General features: G+C 33.4%; 1 protein-coding gene across 4 annotated transcripts in view; it reads right to left on the bottom strand.

Moving 5' to 3' along the window:
- Positions 1-20449, bottom strand: part of LOC127724656 (carnitine O-palmitoyltransferase 1, liver isoform-like) — a 212107-nt gene that overhangs the window by 87551 nt on the left and 104107 nt on the right. For all 4 annotated transcript variants that reach the window (XM_052231687.1, XM_052231689.1, XM_052231686.1 and 1 more), the window contains 2 exons: positions 9219-9266; positions 2637-2744 (listed from right to left, as the gene is read on the bottom strand). In XM_052231687.1, coding sequence (XP_052087647.1) covers positions 2637-2744; positions 9219-9266 — 156 coding nt within the window. The remainder of the gene's footprint in view (positions 1-2636; positions 2745-9218; positions 9267-20449) is intronic.

Here is a 20449-nt window from a genome sequence, read left to right as displayed (position 1 = left end):
CCCAGCATTCCCTTTGTGATATGGAACCTTGTGATACAATGTCAGAGAGATCTATAGACTTACACACAAGTTATTGTCATGAAACTAGAAAAGTGCTTGTTTTTTGCCCCTTTTTGGCCCCTAATTCCTAAAATTTGGAGGCAATTACCCCCAAAATCAATCCCAGCATTCCCTTTGTGATATGGAACCTTGTGGTAAAATGTCAGAGAGATCCATACACTTACACACAAGTTATGTCTAGAAGTTACAAAAATGCTTATTTTTGGCCCCTTTTTGGCCCCCAATTCCTTAACTGTTGGTACCATAACCCCCAAAATCAATCCCCACCTTCCTTTTGTGGTATTGAACCTTATGGTAAAATTTCATTGAGATCCATTAACTTAAACTAAAGTTAGAGTGCGAAAACTAATGTGTCTTCGGACGATGACAACGATGACGACGACGTCGACGCCAACGTCGACGCCAACGTCATACCAATATAAGACCTCAAAAATTTTTTTGCGGTAGTATAATAAAATTAAAAAGCAGGTGATTTCCTGTCAGTTTGATAATCAAAAGGTATCCTGGAATTGAATCCAGAATTACTCGTACTTTAGTATTGTCGCAAAACTTTCGGTTTTAGTTTCGTCTTCAAAATCGAAAGAAACGTTAGCGATGTGTGAGAAATTTACCATTTTCAGTCATTAAAATCATTTCAATTTTAAACTGTTGCCTTCCCTAAACTATTCTTGAGCGTTTTTAGGAAATGGTAAGAAAATTCATGAAATAAATGCGATGAAACAGTCAATACAAGTTCGTTGTTGCTATGAATCTAGTGACTAGTACTAGTAGTAGTATGATTTCGACAATTTGAAAAAGAGGGCACCAACTTTTAAGTCATCTCAAAATGACCAAAATTGTGTGAACAAATTTCCGGATCCTTGCTGACGACTTTGTGCAAATTGCCAATCATCATGTCCAATCAACCTTATCCAAAAAACAATTGTCTTTTGATCATTACTAATTGATTAGTAAATGGTAGTTATTGAATACACTGAATAGTTATCGTCCTTAAGCTTCTTTTAAAGGCATGTTTTCCCTTTCCTGTATGCAAAAGAACTCTCCCAGGAGCTGGCATTGTTCGGGTCAAGTTGGGTCACCTAAGCTCTGCAGAATAACTACCATATACCAACTTTATATTCAATAACTATATTATTTTAAAGTGAGATTTGTAATTCAATTATATATAGCGACTACAATCATATGACTCTGCCCGCCCATTCTGTCATTAAATTAAAAGAGCTGGATAACAGTGGTGACATATGATTTTAAGACTTTCGTGTCACAGTATTTCTGCATTTAATTTAAATAATATATTTTTTTTTTATACATAATGTTTGATTTATTTAGTTTATTAAAATTATTTGGCAAATATCATCATTTTCAAATTTTCAACATTTCTCTGATTTCCTTGAGTGTTCTTGCATTAAATATTGTTTTCATTTCTTGATAATGAAAATAATTTTCTTGTAATAATAACACTGACAACAAGAATGTGTCCATAGTACACGGATGCCCACTCACACTATCATTTTCTATGTTCAGTGGAGTGTGAAATTGGGGTCAAAACTAATTTGGCACTAAAATTAGAAAGATCATATCATAGGGAACATGTGTACTAAATTTCAAGTTGATTGGACTTCCAACTTCATCAAAAACTACCTTGACCAAAACCTTTAACCTGACGGACAGACGAATGGACGCAGAGATCGAAAAACATAATGCCCCTAGGTGGAGCATAAAAACTCGACAATCGTGAATTGCATTAGTTTTCTTTTAAATTTCTGCATTTTTAGATAAAGATTTTTACTTTTGTCAGATGGGGAATATTTTATGCCATTATCAAATTGTTCTTGTAAAAAATTTATAAATTATATATTTTTTAAAGTTTTTTATTGTTAAGTCTATATAGGCTGGCTATTGATCTTTGTTTTAAATGTTTTGTGTATTGAACATGTATATTTACTGGTAAGATCAATATTTCACACTTTAATAAATTAATCATTATCATTTGATCTTATCTTTTCTATAACTTTAGTAGATAAAGTATATTTTCTCTTTATTGTATGTAAAAATTTTGCATGTAAGAAAAGTTTCATTTAAAAATGTGTAAAATTTTATTATGTATAAAAAAGAAAACTACAAATATTGTTGTTATGGGATCAACTTTAGAATCAATATATTATTAAATTTGAAGGAATTGATTTTTTTACAATTTTCATTTGTCCATATTTTACTAATAAATGGACTCAGCTTTTTTTTGCAGTTTACATTAAGAAAGTATATGGTCTAAAATTTGTCAAACCTTCATGGAATCTAATGAAACTTGGATAGAAGCCTTTTTTATGATCAAAAGACATCCAGATTCCAGAGTAAAATTTAGAAGTTTTTAAAACGTTTTTTTGTCTGTATTCAAAATTTAGATTTTTTATACAAAATACAAAACACATAAAACAAGAAACCTATAACATGCTGAAATATCATATTCATGTTCTTCAACCTGTATACACAGGCTTAATAAACTAATCCCAGTTGAATGAACATAATTTTCAATCGAATACGATATGATTTAATTTTTTCATATTTACTTAACTTACCCTTCCATTTGATGCCACAACTAATGTAAATGACTTATCAAACCATCTGTCATGTCCTTTTCCATGTAACATTGATCTAGCAAATCTGTCCAGCTTAGAAGGATCGTTCTTAGAAAATATTAAGATGCAATTATTATAGTTAATCTATTATATGAAAAATTAATCATTCTAGCATAAATTATAGGTCATGTTAATCAATAAACTGTTATCACAGAGATATGTCTCGCCTTTTTGAAATTTTGATAATGCAAATGTTGAAATTAAAATAGCAATACTTTAACATGTAAGTTATGCAAAATATTCAAAGTCGATGAACCATTACTGAAGGTACATGTCTAAACAATCTCCATGGAAATGAGATTTGCCAATGCTAATAAAACTGCATACCAAATATCATTGACTTATTATATGTCATTCCCTTTAAACAAACCTAAACACAAACATTGTAAACGTTTCAAAGTCAATGAACCATGATGAGGGGGTGGGGCTATGTAATCTACATGGAAACGATACTTGCAAATGCCAATAAATTTGCATACCAAATATCATTGACTTAACATTAGCAGTTCATCTTAAACTGATCTAATCACAAACTAATACATGTAAACTAAGCAAAAGTTTCAAAGTCAATAGACCATGACTGAGGGGGCAGGCCAAATATTCTCCATGGAAATGAGATATGCCAATGCTAATACAACTGCATACCAAATATCATTGACCTACCACTTGTGGTTCACCATAAACTAGACCTAATCACAAACTATAACATTGTTGACGCCGCCGCCACAAACAGCATACCTATGTCTCGCTTTTTGACTCCATCAAGGCGAGACAAAAATAGCAGAAGACACAAGATTGACCTTAATAGGAGTGCATGATATACTTTCTCTTGTGTACGCCTTGGAACTTTTGTGAGGCCTAGTCCAAAGCAATTGGTGAACACGCTTTTTAGCATACTAACTAACTGCCTTTCAACAAGTCTAGTATACTGAACAGAAAATGTAAAAAGTCACCCAAAATTTGTTTTTATCGCTACAAAAATTGTCAGATATTAACTCCTTTCCAAAAAATAGACTAGTACCCTTCTCTGATATATCCTTAATCTTTTTTGTCATCACAAAAAAGGGTTCAAAAACAAAACAATTCCCATAACTCTGCAATGTCATATCAGAAATTTATAAAAAAACAAAAGAGAGCTTATTTCAATAGATTAAACAATCACCAAAGTTTCATGAAAACTGCTGAAAGTGTTTTTGAGTTATTGTCCGAAAACTGGAAAATCCCCCTATTTTTTTGAATAAAATCCCAGTATGTACTCCAAAAGGTATAATCAGAATTTTTTTAAATCTAAAGGAAACTTTTGTAAATATATATTTACATGCTCAAAGCATTTTTGTGTAATAGTCAGAAAACTGGAAAATCCCTCATTTTTTTTTATGAATAAAATCCCATAACTTGGAAATATAAACCTAAAATTTATAAAAATCTAAATGGAAGCTACGTCAATAGATATAAACAGTTCACCAAAGTTTCATGAAAATTGGTGTAAGCGTTTTTGAGTTATTGTCTGAAGTGTTGAAGACAGACGGACAGACAGACGGCTGGACAGACTGACAGACGTACGAATAACAGTATATACCATAATATGTCCCGTCTTTAAAGACAGGTGTATAAAAATCAAATATTCAGGGGCAATAGCTACAAAATAGGTGGACAGCTTTTCTAAAATTTCAGGGAAATTGTTTTGATCATTTTTACCCGTCAGTTTTTCCCTAATTGCTTTAGTCTTTAGAGATATTAGCCAAAACTGTAGTTTAATCCTTATCTTCTATTTTTAGCCTCAGCTGTACTGATGATTGATGAACCTGGACAAAAATCACAAACTTTATAGCTGACATTCTATAGATGAAGCAGACAAACTGTGGTTTCAATCCATTATACAGTTTCAGATCTAGAGGAGTAGATTTTAAAACAAAAGTTTATGGATGATGGACAACAGACAATATGGCCAGACAAAAAACAGATGTAAAGGGGTGGCAAAAGCAAATATGGCCCTTTGATGCCAGGCAGCAGCAGTTGGAAATGTCTTTATTCATTAGATTGGCAGGAAAGCAAAAAACACAACTAATAAATATTACCGATAAAGACAAAAGAAAGACACATAGTACTGATCTGAGAGTACACACAGTTTCTGAAAGATAATTCAAAGCTAATTACAACTTATAAATAAATAAAGTGTCACATGTTGAGGATCTGCTTACCCTTCCGAAGTACCTGAGATCGCCCCCAGTTTTTGGAGGGGTTCGTGTTGCTCAGTCTTTGGTTTTCTATGTTGTGTTTTGTGTACTGTTGTCTGTTTGTCTTTTTCTTTTTTAACCATGGCGTTGTCAGTTTATTTTCGACTTATGAGTTTGAATGTCCCTTTGGTATCCTACGCCTCTCTTTCTCTTCTTCTCCCAAACTAAAGCATCCATCAGTACACAACCAACAGATTTAGTGTAAAGAATTCATAAACAGTCCAAGTCCATATATGAGGGGGTGGACAGGGGTTAGCAATTCCCACTTCCCTCCCTAATTTGGTAATAAATTGCTTCGCCGAGCGCAGCTGGATACAACCGCAGAGGTCCAACCCTGAACAGTTGGGGCAAAAATGGACGCAATATTAGCACTTGATACAGGTCTGAATTTGGATTGTAATTAAATATTTGACACATAAAAGGTTTCTGACACAGAATAACTGTAGTCAAAGAACTTAGAATTGGTTATATAATTTGAATTTATATTCAATTTTTTGCTTTTGTGCAATACACTGTTGCGAATTGACCCCCCCTCCCCCCACAAAAAAAAATAAAAAATTTACCTCCCCCTTTTTTTTTGCTTATGTGCAATACACTATTGTTGCGTATTAACCCCCCCCCCCCCCCACACTTTTTTTTTGCAAAAAAAATAATATTTGAAGAATTTTTCTTTTTCATTTCTGAAATCTGAAATGAGAAAAAATTGACCCCCCACAATTTCTTTTTACACCCCCCTTTTTCGTCCAAAAAAAATTCTTTCCCTCTAGATATGGTCATAATCTCAATTCAAATTTCCAATGGCGTTTGCAATCATAATTACCCATTTAAATTTACCATAGTGCTAACTAAATCAATTTATTTAGAATAGAATTTAAAATATGGTGTCAAATCTTTCATATGGATTTTTTTGTAAAAAAAAAAAAAGATGCAACATTTGCAGATATTTTTACTGGTCTTCCTTTATAAATATGCATTTCTTTAAATATAATTTAAAAGCAGTGTAAGGGAGGTAATCAAAACGTTGCATCTGGATTACATCCCTTACACTGCTTTTAAATTGTCTTAATTGTTCATAAACCAATACTTTATACATGATTTAAAAAGCAGTGTAAGGGAGGTAATTCAAATCATGTATTTGAATTTCCTCCCTTACACTGCTTTAAATTATGTTTTGTACTAAAGTATGTGTTCATTAATCAGGACACCCATGTTTTTTTTTGCCCCTAATTCCTAAACAGTTTGAGCCATAACCCCCGAAAGCAAATCCTAACCATCCCTTTGTGGTATGGAAACTTGTGGTATAATTTCAGAGAGATCCATACACTGTTTCACAAGTTATTGTCTGGAAACTAGAAAAATGCTTATTTTTGGCCCCTTTTTGGCCCCTAATTCCTGAACTGTTGGTACCATAACCCCCAAAATCAATCCCAACCTTCCTTTTGTGGTATTAAACCTTATGGTAAAATTTCATATAGATCCATTCACTTAAACTAAAGTTATTGTGTGAAAACCAATGTGTCTTCAGACGCCGACACCGCCAACGTTTTACCAATATACGACTGCAAAAATTTTTTGTGGTCGTATAAAAATGTAGTCTTCATGTCAGAAAAAGTAAAATGACTTGTAAAACAAATAAAAATCAAGGCCAACAGATACAAGTACCACAAACAACACAAAATAACAAAAAAAGAACGTGCTCAGAAAGCCAAAAATAAGCGAGCAAATGAAGAGGAATCTACAGGGAGCATAGACCAAAAGTACCTGTTGATAGGTTGGGAATGATCAAACTGACTAGGATTAACCTACCACCTCCACCTGCTTGTACCCATTCCACAATATGATAGTTGTCACTTACTTGTTTTGTAGGTGTGATGTTTTTTATGCGCCTGTCCAAAGTCAAGAACTGTCAGTCATTTATCATGTGTCATTAAAAGTTTTAGTTCACTATATGACGAATAACCATCGTTCTGTAACCATGGATTGATTACCATTTTTCTTGGGGCCTTTCAGAGTTCCCTGCTGGGTGTGAGTTCCACATGTTGAAGACCTTGTGGTGACCTCTGAATTATGTTTCTGTAATTACCAGTGGTGATGGGTTTGTGCATATTTTTGCTTTTCCCCATAGTCGTTCTTTTCCTATAGTGTAACTGTTGGATATACCTATCGTTTTTGTCTAACCTGCGAAATTTATTTTGCAAAAGCAAGATATAGCTTTCATAGATTCCAGTGTCGGCTGCGTCAACATTTAGGTTCAGTCTGTGGTTTAAGTTTTTTAAACATCGATAACTTTGTCAAACCTACATGGAATTTTATGAAATTTGGACAGATTCTTGTTTATGACCAAAAGACAGTATCCAGAGCAAAATTTTGATAATATTTATTTTCATTTATCTGTATTTTCCTGATAGATGGACTTAGTTTTTTTTTACAGTTAACATTCAGATTTAGTCTGAGGTTAAAAGTTTTTTTCAGTCATCAATAACTTTGTGAAACCTTCATGGAAATAATTAAATTTGGACAGAAGCTTGTTTATGACCAAAATACAGTATCCAGATCAAAATTTTGAAAATATTTATTTTAATTTTTCTGTATTTTACTGATAAATGGACTTCGTTTTTTACAGTTAACAAGTAGACACAGTCTGGGGTTAAAGTTTGTTACACATCAATTACTTTGTCAAACCTAACTTCATAGAGTTTTATGAAACTTTGGCAGAAGCTTTTTGATGATAAGAGATAATGTCTGAAGCAAACCTTTGAAAATATATTTTTTTTCATTTTTAGTATTTTTCTGATAGATGGACTTCGTTACAGATAACATTTACAGACAGTCTGGGATTAAATTTTTTTTAACATGAAAATTTTGAATTGTTATGAAACTTGGACAGAAGCTAATCTTCAAAACCAAGCTGAAATAGCATCTAAAAAAAAGTTTGATTTTTTTTTTAAATTCTGCATTTTACTGATAAATGGAATCACTTTTTAAGTCAACATTACACTTTTACACTGACAGCAGTAATCGCGGGCGAGACACAGCGTTCCATGGAACCCCTTACGAATTTTTTGGGGATTTTACCACTTTGATCTTGGAAAACCATCTAGTTCTTAGTGTTTATTTGTAACACCTGGCTTTGGTTTCGACTTTGGATAGGCACACAAAAATCTGTCATTTGGATAAAAACATGATATTGATAAAAGTGATCAAAAGTAGATGTTGGGGCTAGTAGCTAAGTTCAGATAAAAGAGAGGCGAAAGATACCAAACGGACATTCAAACTCCTAAGTCAAAAATAAACTGACAACGCCATGGCAAATAAGAAAAAGACAAACAGACAAACAATAGTACATAAAACACAACATAGAAAACTAAAAACTGAGTGACAGGAACCCTACCAAAAATTGATGGTAATCTTAGGTGCTCCGGATGGGTAAGCAGATCCTGCTCCACATGTGGCACCCGTCAAGTTGCTCATGTTAGAGCAAAAAAGTTTTTCTTGCAGATTGTTTAGGTGATATGGTTTGCTTTGTAAATAATAGCATGCAAATCAGCTTCCACTTTGACGAGCTGTTGTTAGGCGTGGCACCATCCTTCTTCACTGTCAACAATAATCATACGTTGAATCTTTTTTTCAAACACACAAAATTCAAGCTAATAAAAGATATGCCGTGCTTAGAACATCAATCTAATAATATGCCCATGCGGGTGATCTCAGGTGCTCTGTATCTATCTAAAAATTGAAAACAGAAACGGATTCCGTCGAAATGCAGTACCGGACGATTTTAGATCATTTTAGCCAATTCAGACCAATTTAAGATTTAGAATGGTTGGTTTTGACTACCTTAGAAGGTCTTAGAAGCATTTAGGTCTATTTATATCGTTTAGTTTTATTCTCATTGAAAAAAAATACCGCTTCATTTACTCCCGGTTTCCGACCCCCTTACTCCTGCTTCCCATCCCCCTGACTCCAGGGTTCCTTCCCCCCTGTCCACTGCTTCATTTATTACTAAAATACAGGGAGAAAACATTCACTATTTTCCAAATTTTGCTCCAGATGCTATCTCTTGATCACAAAAAAGCTTAAGTTTCACAATTTCATGAAGGTAGATTAGCTATGGATGGCTAAAAAAAACTTCTCACAAAGAAACTGAGCTTGATTGTTAAAAAACACAGACAACAACAGAATGTAGTATTGGTATGTCTAGTCTTCATGGCTTTTGGTCACAGGTGAGACAAAATTTTTTTTATAAGATCAAAACATGTATTGTACAACAATTAAAATTACTTACTTCATCAAAATCTTGAGGTTCCTCATCTAAAGCCAATACAAAAGCAGCCTGAAATAAACAAAAAGATGAGTAATAATTCCACTTATCAGTGTTCCCACTGTCTCTGCTCAGCTCTTCATAAAATTAACAAATTAAACAAAACATACCTTAGTTGTAGTTTGATGTTAATTTGATAAGGTCCAATCTTAATGAAAATATATATCTTTATATACACATATGATGTTTTATTTTCCAGATGAATTTAAGACTTCATTACTAAATGTACTATCATTAGTAGTGGGTCTTTTGTAATGTTTTCTAAAAACACTATCTTTTCTCCATCCTGCCGTTCTCAGAATAACATCTATAGGTATTTTGCCACTCACATAGGAAGTACAAGCTCCTCTTGTGCTATGAGGCGTGAAAATAGCTAAAGCAAGTATTTTTTTAATCCAGTTAGCTATAGTACACTTTTTCACGGCTTTATGTGGTTTTTGATGACTTACAAATAATTGTGTAACATCATTTCTAAGTGCTGCTGTTCTTTCTAAATATTCATTTAAGGTATAAACAACACAAATTCTATAATCTGGTTTATATGCCTCAATAAACAATTTTGATAACTGATATCCTGGTCTTGTTTGTTTGAGCAAATCTCCATATCTAATTTTGACAAATGTTTCTCCTATTTCTAGGTTTCGAATGTCAATAAGAAATAAACTTTGTATCCTTTGTCCTGTTGACAAAGCCAACAACATTACCAATTTGAAAGTTAATTTCTTTTAATGAAATATTTTTCCCTGGCTTTAAAGTCTTTAAGAACTTTAAAACTTTATCAACGTTCCATGTGACATTATATTTTGGGAAAGAAGATCTTTTATTAAAAAGTCCCTTCATAAACTGCTGACTTAATTTGCCATGTGCATGACAATTCCATTTTTTGGTGTTTCAGGGCTCACACTACTTCAGAATCATAGGGAGAAGTGACTTCTCTTTTTGAAACTGATAGGGAGAAGTGGTGAGATTTGAAAGAGAAGTGCTCCTTCGCGCGCTGCGCTACAATGTTTTGATTTTACTATAGTATACAGGGTCATATATTAATAATGTTCTTTTTATATTGTTCAGTTCATATCTGAGTATACAATTAAATTAACAGTTCAAATTCAATGTTGTTTAAGTTTAGGTTCTTGTGAGAAACTACCAACTAAATATCTAGCACTAAAAAGAATTTTTTTTATGTCAAAAAGGTAAAGAAGTTATAAAATATGAATTACAATTCAATTAAAAACTTGTTTATCATGTTTATAAAATTCAGTGTTTCTCATCAAAAGATATATACAAAGTTAAGCTGGGCCATAATATATTGATATTAGTGGTTAAGCAACTTTTATCAATATTTTGAAACAATCCATATAATGCAAATGTTGAAATTAAAATAGCAATACTTTAACATGTAAGTTATGCAAATATTCAAATTCAATGAACCATGACTGAAGGTACATGGCTAAACAATCTCCATGGAATGAGATGTGCCAATGCTAATACAACTGCTTACCAAATACTATTGACTTATCATAAGTTGTTCCCTTTAAACAAACCTAAACACAAACATTAACTTGTAAACTGTAAAAGTTTCAAAGTCAATGAACCATGATCAGGGGTGGGGCTATATAATCTCCATGGAAACGATACTTGCAAATGCCAATAAATTTGCATACTAAATATCATTGACTTAACATTAGCAGTTCATCTTAAACTGATCTAATCACAAACTAATACATGTAAACTAAGCAAAAGTTTCAAAGTAAATAGACCATGACTGAGGGTGCGGAGCCAAATATTCTCCATGGAAATGAGATGTGCTAATGCTTATACAACTGAACACCAATTAACATTGGCCTACCACTAATGGTTCCCCTTGAACTGACCTAATCACAAACTAATATGTTAACTAAGCAAAATTTTCAAAGTCTATAGACCATGACTATGGGGGCGGAGCCAAAAAATCTCCATGGAAATGAGATATGCCAATGCTTATACAACTGCATACCAAATATCATTGACCTACCACTAGCGGTTCCCCATAAATTGACCTAATCACAAACAAATACATGTAAACTATGAAAAGTTTCAAAGTCAATAGACCTTTACTGAGGGGGCAGGGCCAAATAATCTCCATGGTTATGAGATGTGCCAATGCTAATACAACTGCATACCAAATATCATTGACCTACCACTAGTGGTTCACCATGAACTAGACCAGTAATCACAAACTAATACATTGTTGACGCCAACGCCGGAAACAGCATACCCATGTCTCGCTTTTTGAATCCGTCAAGGCGAGACAAAAACAGAAGTTAACAATTTCGAATGTTCCTTAATCAAAGTTGTATGGAAATAATTATTCCACGGTCGAAGTTTTAACTTATAAGTCTAAATAAACACGACTGAAAATGATCCTGTCAAATTCTGCAGCGGCCGTTTTACACTTGTAATGCAATCACTTGATAAACTGAAGTTGGAGTTGTCTTTCTTAGCTTATTACTTGTGTGTTAAAAAGTTACTTTTCATGATTCAGGTGTTTAAAAATTATCAATGAAATTTTACTTATAACAAGTTGACAGGACATTAGATTGAATATCTGAATATTAAGAAAATAATGTTTTTCTTAAAAAAAATAATATTTTATCAACACGAACAAGTATACTGAATTGATCTGTACATTAAATACAACAGCCAAACAAAGGTTTTTATCTCTACTAATGTCTAGATAATAGATAATGTCCCTTTAAAAAATCAATCTATAACCCTCCTCAGTTGTATCTTAAGATTTGTTTTGTCATCTTCAGCGACACCTCTCCTTTTCCATTGCACTGATAATATTTTCCCCATGCACTAGTTTAATGTTTCAACTGATAAGGTTATCTATGTACAAACGCAACACCCTGTAGAACTGAAATAGCCTCTTAGAGACACAATTTAATAAAATGCTCCGCAGGGCGCAGCTTGATACGACCGCAGAGGTCGAACCCTGAACAGTTGGGGCAAGTATGGACACAACATTCAAGCTTGATACAGCTCTGAATTTGGATTGTGATTAAATATTTGACACAGCATAGGTTTCTGACACAGAATGAATGTGGTCTAAGAACTTAAAAATTTTAAATTGGACATTCACCTATTATGGTCCAATATCCAAAATCTAAATACATGGTTAGATTCAGCATATCAAAGAACCCCAAGAATTCATTTTTTGATGAAATCAAACAAAGTTTTATTTTAGACCTTTTTGACCTCAATGTGGACAAAGTTGATAACGGGGCCCAAAAATCAAAAATCTAAATACATGGTTAGATTCAGCATATCAAAGAACCCCATATATTCAATTTTTGTTGAAATCAAACAAAGTTTAATTTTGGACCCCGATTTGGACCAACTTGAAAACTGGGCCCATAATCAAAAATCTAAAAACATGTTTAGATTCAGCATATCAAAGAACCCTAAAAATTCAATTTTTGTTAAAATCAAACTAAGTTTAATTTTGGACCCTTTGGACCTTAATGTAGACCAATTTGAAAACGGAACCAAAAATTAAGAATCTAAATACACGATTAGATTCGGCATATCAAAGAACCCCAATAATTCAATTTTTGATGAAATCAAACAAAGTTAAATTTTGGACCCTTTGGACCTCAATGTGGACCAATTTAAAAACGGGGCCCAAAATCCAAAAACTTAATACATGGTAAGATTCAGCATATTAAAGAACCCCAAGAATTCAAGAATAAAACCCCATTGAAATTGATCAAGAAATAAGCAATTTATACGAAGTATCTTCTTTTGCACAATACTGTGCAATTGAATATTTCTTGCTATTGCGCAATACTGTACAATTGACAATTTCTTGCTATTGCGCAATATTGTGCTATTGGATATTTCTTGCTATTGCGCAATACTGTGCAATTGAAGATTTCTTGCTATTGCGCAATACTGTGCAATTGAAGATTTCTTGCTATTGTGCAATACTGTGGAATTGAAAATTTCTTGCTATTGCACAATACTTATTATATAATAATTTACACATCCTGTTTGGTGTGTATCTCCTACCATATCATTATTATTTGCTTTTAAATATAAATCAGAAATAACCAACTTAAAATGGAAAATTTTAAAAGAAAAAAAAAGAAGAAAAAAATCCCCCCCCAAATTTTTTGAACCCCCTTATGATTCATCACCCCCAAACTCAATCCCAGCCTTCCCTTTGTGGTATGGTACCTTGCAGTACAATTTCAGAGAGATCCATACACTTGAACACAAGTTATTGTCTGGAAACTAGAAAAATGCTTATTTTTGGCCCCTTTTTGGCCCCCAATTCCTAAACGTTTAGGGCAATTACCCCCAAACTCAATTCCAGCTTTCCCTTTGTGATATGGAACCTTGTAGTACAATTTCAGAAATATCCAAACACTTACACTCAAGTTATTGTCATGAAACTAGAAAAATGCTTGTTTTTTGCCCCTTTTTTGGCCCCTAATTCCTAAAATTTTGAGGCAATTACCCCCATAATCAATTACAGCCTTCCCTTTGTGATATGGAACCTTGTGGTACAATGTCAGAGAGATCCATACACTTACACACAAGTTATTGTCTGGAAGTTACAAAATGCTTATTTTTGGCCCCTTTTTGGCCCCTAATTCCTTAACTATTGGTACCATAACCCCCAAAATCAATCCCAACCTTCCTTTCTTGGTATTGAACCTTATGGTAAAATTTCATGGAGATCCATTCACTTAAACTAAAGTTAGAGTGCGAAAACCAATGTGTCTTCGGACGACGCCGGACGACGACGACGACGACGACGACGACGACGACGACGACGACGACGACGACGACGACGACGCCAACGTCATACCAATATACGACCAAAAAATTTTCAATTTTTGCGGTCGTATAAAAAGTAACTAACCGTGAACCCTGTAGTCTTGTACTCTATATTTTTTTATTCATTTATACCTGTAACAATACATGTATGACATTTACCCCATGTATGATACAAATAAAGCCCCTAGTTTAATACCCTGTTTAGCTGGAATTATAATATATTTCTTCAAAGTCCAATCGCATTTCGGTAGAAAGATAAGTGGTATACTTAATATACATGCATGGAGAAAAGTTGTTGGATATATCACCTTGTATACCTCAATGAGACATCAATCCAATGACATTTCCCAGGCCCAAAAAACATCTAGAAGTCAACATACAGCCTTAGCCTCAACAATAGACAGGTTTCTATACTATACATGTATATTTATGGGAATAAAAGCTCTAAAACGACAGAATCTGAATAAGTAGTGAACAAAAAATTAACAGAGACCATCAAAATTCTGTTATTTACACCAAATTCTCCAAATAAAAAAATTCAACTACTGCTGAGGTACACAACTTTAGACAGGAGCTTGAATATATGGCATGGTTACAGATTTATATATAAAAGAACATTTCTTTTATGTGTGCACTGACATGAGTAAAAGAATATTTCAATATTTTTGTTTAGAGCATTCAGTATTTGTCATACTTTGTGTAGGCCCTTATGATTGATTCTACTGATGGCAAAAACATGTCAGTAAGGGTATGAGATGTATAAATGACTCAGTTTTTGCTTGAAGTTGCTCTCTCTTTTGTTAATGTGTAACTTCAGAAAAAATATCAACATTGAAACGCTATTATTCATGAAGTCCTGTTTTGTAAGATGGTCTCTACCTGTCATTATCAAAACTGTTAAATCCTAGACAGAAAAGACTTAAACATATTCCTTTATAAAAAGGCTTCAAGCAGATCAGTTATGGTCAACATTATTGAGTTGATTTGTGGTAAGTTTGAGGTGATACTGGATAAATTTGTTTGGCAAAACTATCAGTTTTGTTACTTAGAAAGGGCTGAAACGCTAACAGGTTGTTTCCCATGAGCCTGATGATTCTGTAGTTTAATAATTCTATGGATAAGGAGCACTAAATAATTACATTTAATTGCCATTGAGATAATTCCTAAATCGTGATTTATTGGATATCAGCACCATTGTTTACATTTCTGAAGGCATACACATGTATGTAGACAGAAAGGGCCATTTTTTTCTCCAAAAAGTTCACTTCCCACATTACGGTTGTCATCATAGCTACCTGGTACATTTTAAGAAAGTATTATGGGATACCGTTTACTTGCATGTTCTATTTTAATATCTGAAAACTTGAAAAATTCTTCATCAGAAGTCTCGTTCATTTACAACTTCTCAAGCGCCATTTACTATAAACTGGGTCAGGTTTTACTACAAGTCTTACGTAATTTTACAAAGAAGGAGCACAATTGATTAGCATTATTTAGACTTTCCGTAAAAGGAATCTGACACTCGAAATAATGTGAAAAGTATGATCGGGTTCAGTCAAGTTCTTGCGGACAAAAACGTAGTCTTGAAACCACACATTTACATGGCGGCAGATTTTGAAAAAAAAATTCACTCGATTTTCAGCTGTTTTCTTGTCATCTCCCACTTTCCTGAATCAAAAAATAACTCAAAAGAAACCATGAAACCTACCGTTTTCAGAATATATCGCATTATTATGCTAAAATATGAGGAGGCGGAACACGAAGCTCGTTAACTGAACATGGCCATTTTCACAAATCCACGATGACTGAAGGCATCTTTTGGCGCGTGAGCGGCAATGCCTCAAGTCATCGTTTGCCTGGAAAGGGTTAAATACACAAAACATGACACAGCAGATTTAGCAGTATTTAAAGCACTGTAAGGGGACGACCATTTGATATTCTGGGGGGGGGGGGGGGGGGGGGGGGGGGGGGAAGGAGGATTTTGAAAATAAATAAATCAGCCTTGATAATAACAATAAAATGCTCTGCAGGGTGCAGCTTGATACGACCGCAGAGGTCGAACCCTGAACAGTTGGGGCAAGTATGGACACAACATTCAAGCTTGATACAGCTCTGAATTTGGATTGTGATTAAATATTTGACACAGCATAGGTTTCTGACACAGAATGAATATGGTCTAAGAACTTAAAATTTTAAATTGGTCATTCACCTATTATGGTCCAATATCCAAAATCTAAATACATGGTTAGATTCAGCATATCAAAGCACCCAAGAATTCAATTTTTGATGAAATCAAACAAAGTTTAATTTTGGACCCTTTTGACCTCAATGTGGAAAAAGTTGATTATGGGGCCCAAAAATCAAAAATCTAAATACATGGTTAGATTCAGCATATCAAAGAACCCCATATATTCAATTTTTGTTGAAATCAAACAAAGTTTAATGTTGGACCCCGATTTGGACCAACTTGAAAACTGGGCCCATAATCAAAAATCTATGTAGACCAATTTGAAAACGGAATCAAAAATTAAGAATCTAAATACACGGTTAGATTCGGCATATCAAAGAACCCCAATAATTCAATTTTTGATGAAATCAAACAAAGTTTAATTTTGGACCCTTTGGACCTCAATGTGGACCAATTTAAAAACAGGGCCCAAAATCCAAAAACTTAATACACGGTTAGATTCAGCATATTAAAAAACCCCAAGAATTCAAGAATAAAACCCCATTGAAATTGGTCAAGAAATAAGCAATTTATACGAAGTATCTTCTTTTGCACAATACTGTGCAATTGAATATTTCTTGCTATTGCGCAATACTGTACAATTGACAATTTCTTGCTATTGCGCAATATTGTGCTATTGGATATTTCTTGCTATTGCGCAATACTGTGCAATTGAAGATTTCGTGCTATTGCGCAATACTGTGCAATTGAAGATTTCTTGCTATTGTGCAATATTGTGCAATTGAAAATTTCTTGCTATTGCACAATACTTATTATATAATAATTTACACATCCTGTTTGGTGTGTATCTCCTACCATATCATTATTATTTGCCTTTAAATATAAATCAGAAATAACCAACTTAAAATGGAAAATTTTAAAAGAAAATAAAAGGAAAAAAAGAAAAAAAAGGAAAAAAAAAAAAAATCCACCCCTCCAAATTTTTTTAACCCCCTTATGATTCATCACCCCCAAACTCAATCCCAGCCTTCCCTTTGTGGTATGGTACCTTGCAGTACAATTTCAGAGAGATCCATACACTTGAACACAAGTTATTGTCTGGAAACTAGAAAAATGTGTTTTTTGGCCCCAAATTCCTAAACGTTTAGGGACATTACCCCCAAACTCAAACCCAGCTTTCCCTTTGTGATATGGAACCTTGTAGTACAATTTCAGAAAGATCCATACACTTACACACAAGTTATTGTCCTGAAACTAGAAAAATGCTTGTTTTTTGCCCCTTTTTGGCCCCTAATTCCTAAAATATTGAGACAATTACCCCCATCATCAATCCCAGCCTTCCCTTTGTGGTATGGTACCTTGCAGTACAATTTCAGAGAGATCCATACACTTGAACACAAGTTATTGTCTGGAAACTAGAATAAACAGCTGCGCCATGATCACATGATACGCCCGTCGTCTTGTGTGTGAATTTTTATGCAATAAGCATAAATAGTTTCTGACATACGGCTTGACATGCGAAAACCCCCCTTTTTTTTTTACAAAAAACTCAATATCTCTAAAATAAAATTTTGAATCAAAACCAAAAAATATACAGATCTTTAGATTAATATAACTAAGAAGTGTGTAAAATTTTAAGCAATAATCATAAATCGTTTTTGAGATACGGTGCGACATGTGAAAACCCACCTTTAAAAAAAAAAAAATCAATATCTCAAAAATAAAATTTTGAATCAAAACCAAAAAGTATACAGATCTTTAGATTAATATAACTAAGAAGTGTAAAATTTTAAGCAATAATCATAAATTGTTTTTGAGATACGGCGCAACATGTGAAAAACCCCTCCCCCTTTTTTTACAAAATACTCAATACAACTGTAACTCAAAAATAAAATTTTGAATCATCACCAAAAAGTATACAGATCTTAAGATTAATATAACTAAGAAGTGTGTAAAGTTTTAAGCAATAATCATAAACTGTTTTTGAGATACAGCGCCACATGTGAAAAACCCCTCCCCCTTTTTTAACAAAATACTCAATATCTCTAAAATAAAATTTTGAATCATCACCAAAAAGTATACAGATCTTAAGATTAATATAACTAAGAAGTGTGTAAAGTTTTAAGCAATAATCATAAACTGTTTTTGAGATACAGCGCCACATGTGAAAAACCCCTCCCCCTTTTTTAACAAAATACTCAATATCTCTAAAATAAAATTTTGAATCATCACCAAAAAGTATACAGATCTTAAGATTAATATAACTAAGAAGTGTGTAAAGTTTTAAGCAATAATCATAAATTGTTTTTGAGATACGGCGCGACATGTGAAAAAAAACACACACCTGTTTTAGTTACTAAGAGACGGACAGACAGACGGACAGACACCGGACATTTGTATACCATAATACGTTCCGTCAAAAATTGACGGGCGTATAAAAATGTTTATTTTTGGCCCCCAATTCCTAAACTTTCGGGCAATTACCCCCAAACTCAATTCCAGCTTTCCCTTTGTGATATGGAACCTTGTAGTACAATTTTAGAAATATCCAAACACTTACACACAAGTTATTGTCATGAAACTAGAAAAATGCTTGTTTTTTGCCCCTTTTTTGGCCCCTAATTCCTAAAATTTTGAGGCAATTACCCCCAAAATCAATTCCAGCCTTCCCTTTGTGATATGGAACCTTGTGGTACAATGTCAGAGAGATCCATACACTTACACACAAGTTATTGTCTGGAAGTTACAAAAATGCTTATTTTTGGCCCCTAATTCCTTAACTGTTGGTACCATAACCCCCAAAATCAATCCCAACCTTCCTTTTGTGGTATTGAACCTTATGGTAAAATGTCATAGAGATCCATTCACTTAAACTAAAGTTATAGTGCGAAAACTAATGTGTCTTCGGACAACGACGAAGTATGAGATAGCACCAGATTCTTCCAAAATTCGTCTATTTTCATATTTTTTTCGGGAAAAACTCTCCAAATATTTTAATAATATAAATATTAATGTATTTGAAATGTTTGAAAATGGGTTTCATTTCTCTTGAGGTATATTGTCTCGTGGTCATTTACCTCACTTTTATTACAGGGCCGAACTACATTGAGGCAAATGCCTCATGTTGGAAATTTCAAAACAAAAGCTTGACTTCATATCAAATTGTTTTCACGGCAAGTGTCTTGCAAGAAGCAAGTTCTGTTCACCCTCTGACGTAGCCCCTGCTTTTTGATTTTTTTTGTTTCTCATTTATTTTTATTTTTCAGTGTTGTCTATAATGTTTGTCGTTTTGTGTTTTATCTGTTCCCTGGTTTGTCTTTTGTTCATTGATTGCCCTTCTTTATGACTATTCTCTTAGTGTTGCATTCTATTTGTAATTTAGTAATTATGTTTTAAACTTGAGTTTTATTATATTTAAGGACCTTTTTTTTTCGACACATAAATTTACAATGTTTGCCACTTTCTTAGATGTTAATCAAACAGTCATATTAACTGAGTCTATTTCAAAACCTAAAAACTCAATTTTAGTCTTTGGCGGGCGTAACAATTGATTTGTCATTGTGTATAGTAAATCCTAAGCTACCAAATAACAGCATAGCGTTTTTTACATTGTTACTGCATTCTTCATGTGAGTCTCCAATGAGTAAAATATCATCTATATACACACAATTTACATATCCTTCATTCCTCAAAGAGAATAGGACTGGTTTGAATAGCTTTGTAAACATTCTAGGAGGTGAAGATAACCCGTTTGGCATAGCAGTAAACTGAAATCAGTTTTTTTGCCATTTAAATCTTAAATATTTCCTGTCCTCAAGGCTAATTTTTAGACTATAAAAAGCATCTTTAATGTCCAGTCTAGAAAAGAGGCAGTTTTGTTTGACCAATTCTATAGCTGACTTGAAAGTTTCCATTTTGAAATGTTTATATTCTAAATGTTCATTCAAATTACTGAAATTGAGGATAAGTCTATGAGATCCATCAGGTTTAGGTCTGATAAATATGTGTGATACAACTTCACCAAACTGATGGTTAGTAAGTTCAATAACACTTTTATTCCACAAATTTGATAGCAGGTCATCAATAATGAGTTGCTCGGCTCTTTCGAAAGTACATTTTCTTCTCTTTAATCTTATCAAACTTCGATGGCCCTTTTTCAACTTTCCTTTGTTTGGTCTTAGGT

Source organism: Mytilus californianus, unplaced genomic scaffold, assembly GCF_021869535.1.
Source record: "Mytilus californianus isolate M0D057914Y unplaced genomic scaffold, xbMytCali1.0.p SCAF_14, whole genome shotgun sequence".
Classification (NCBI taxonomy): Eukaryota; Metazoa; Mollusca; class Bivalvia; order Mytilida; family Mytilidae; genus Mytilus; species Mytilus californianus.
Note: the sequence above shows the minus strand (reverse complement) of the source record. Positions and strands in the feature narration are given on the sequence as shown.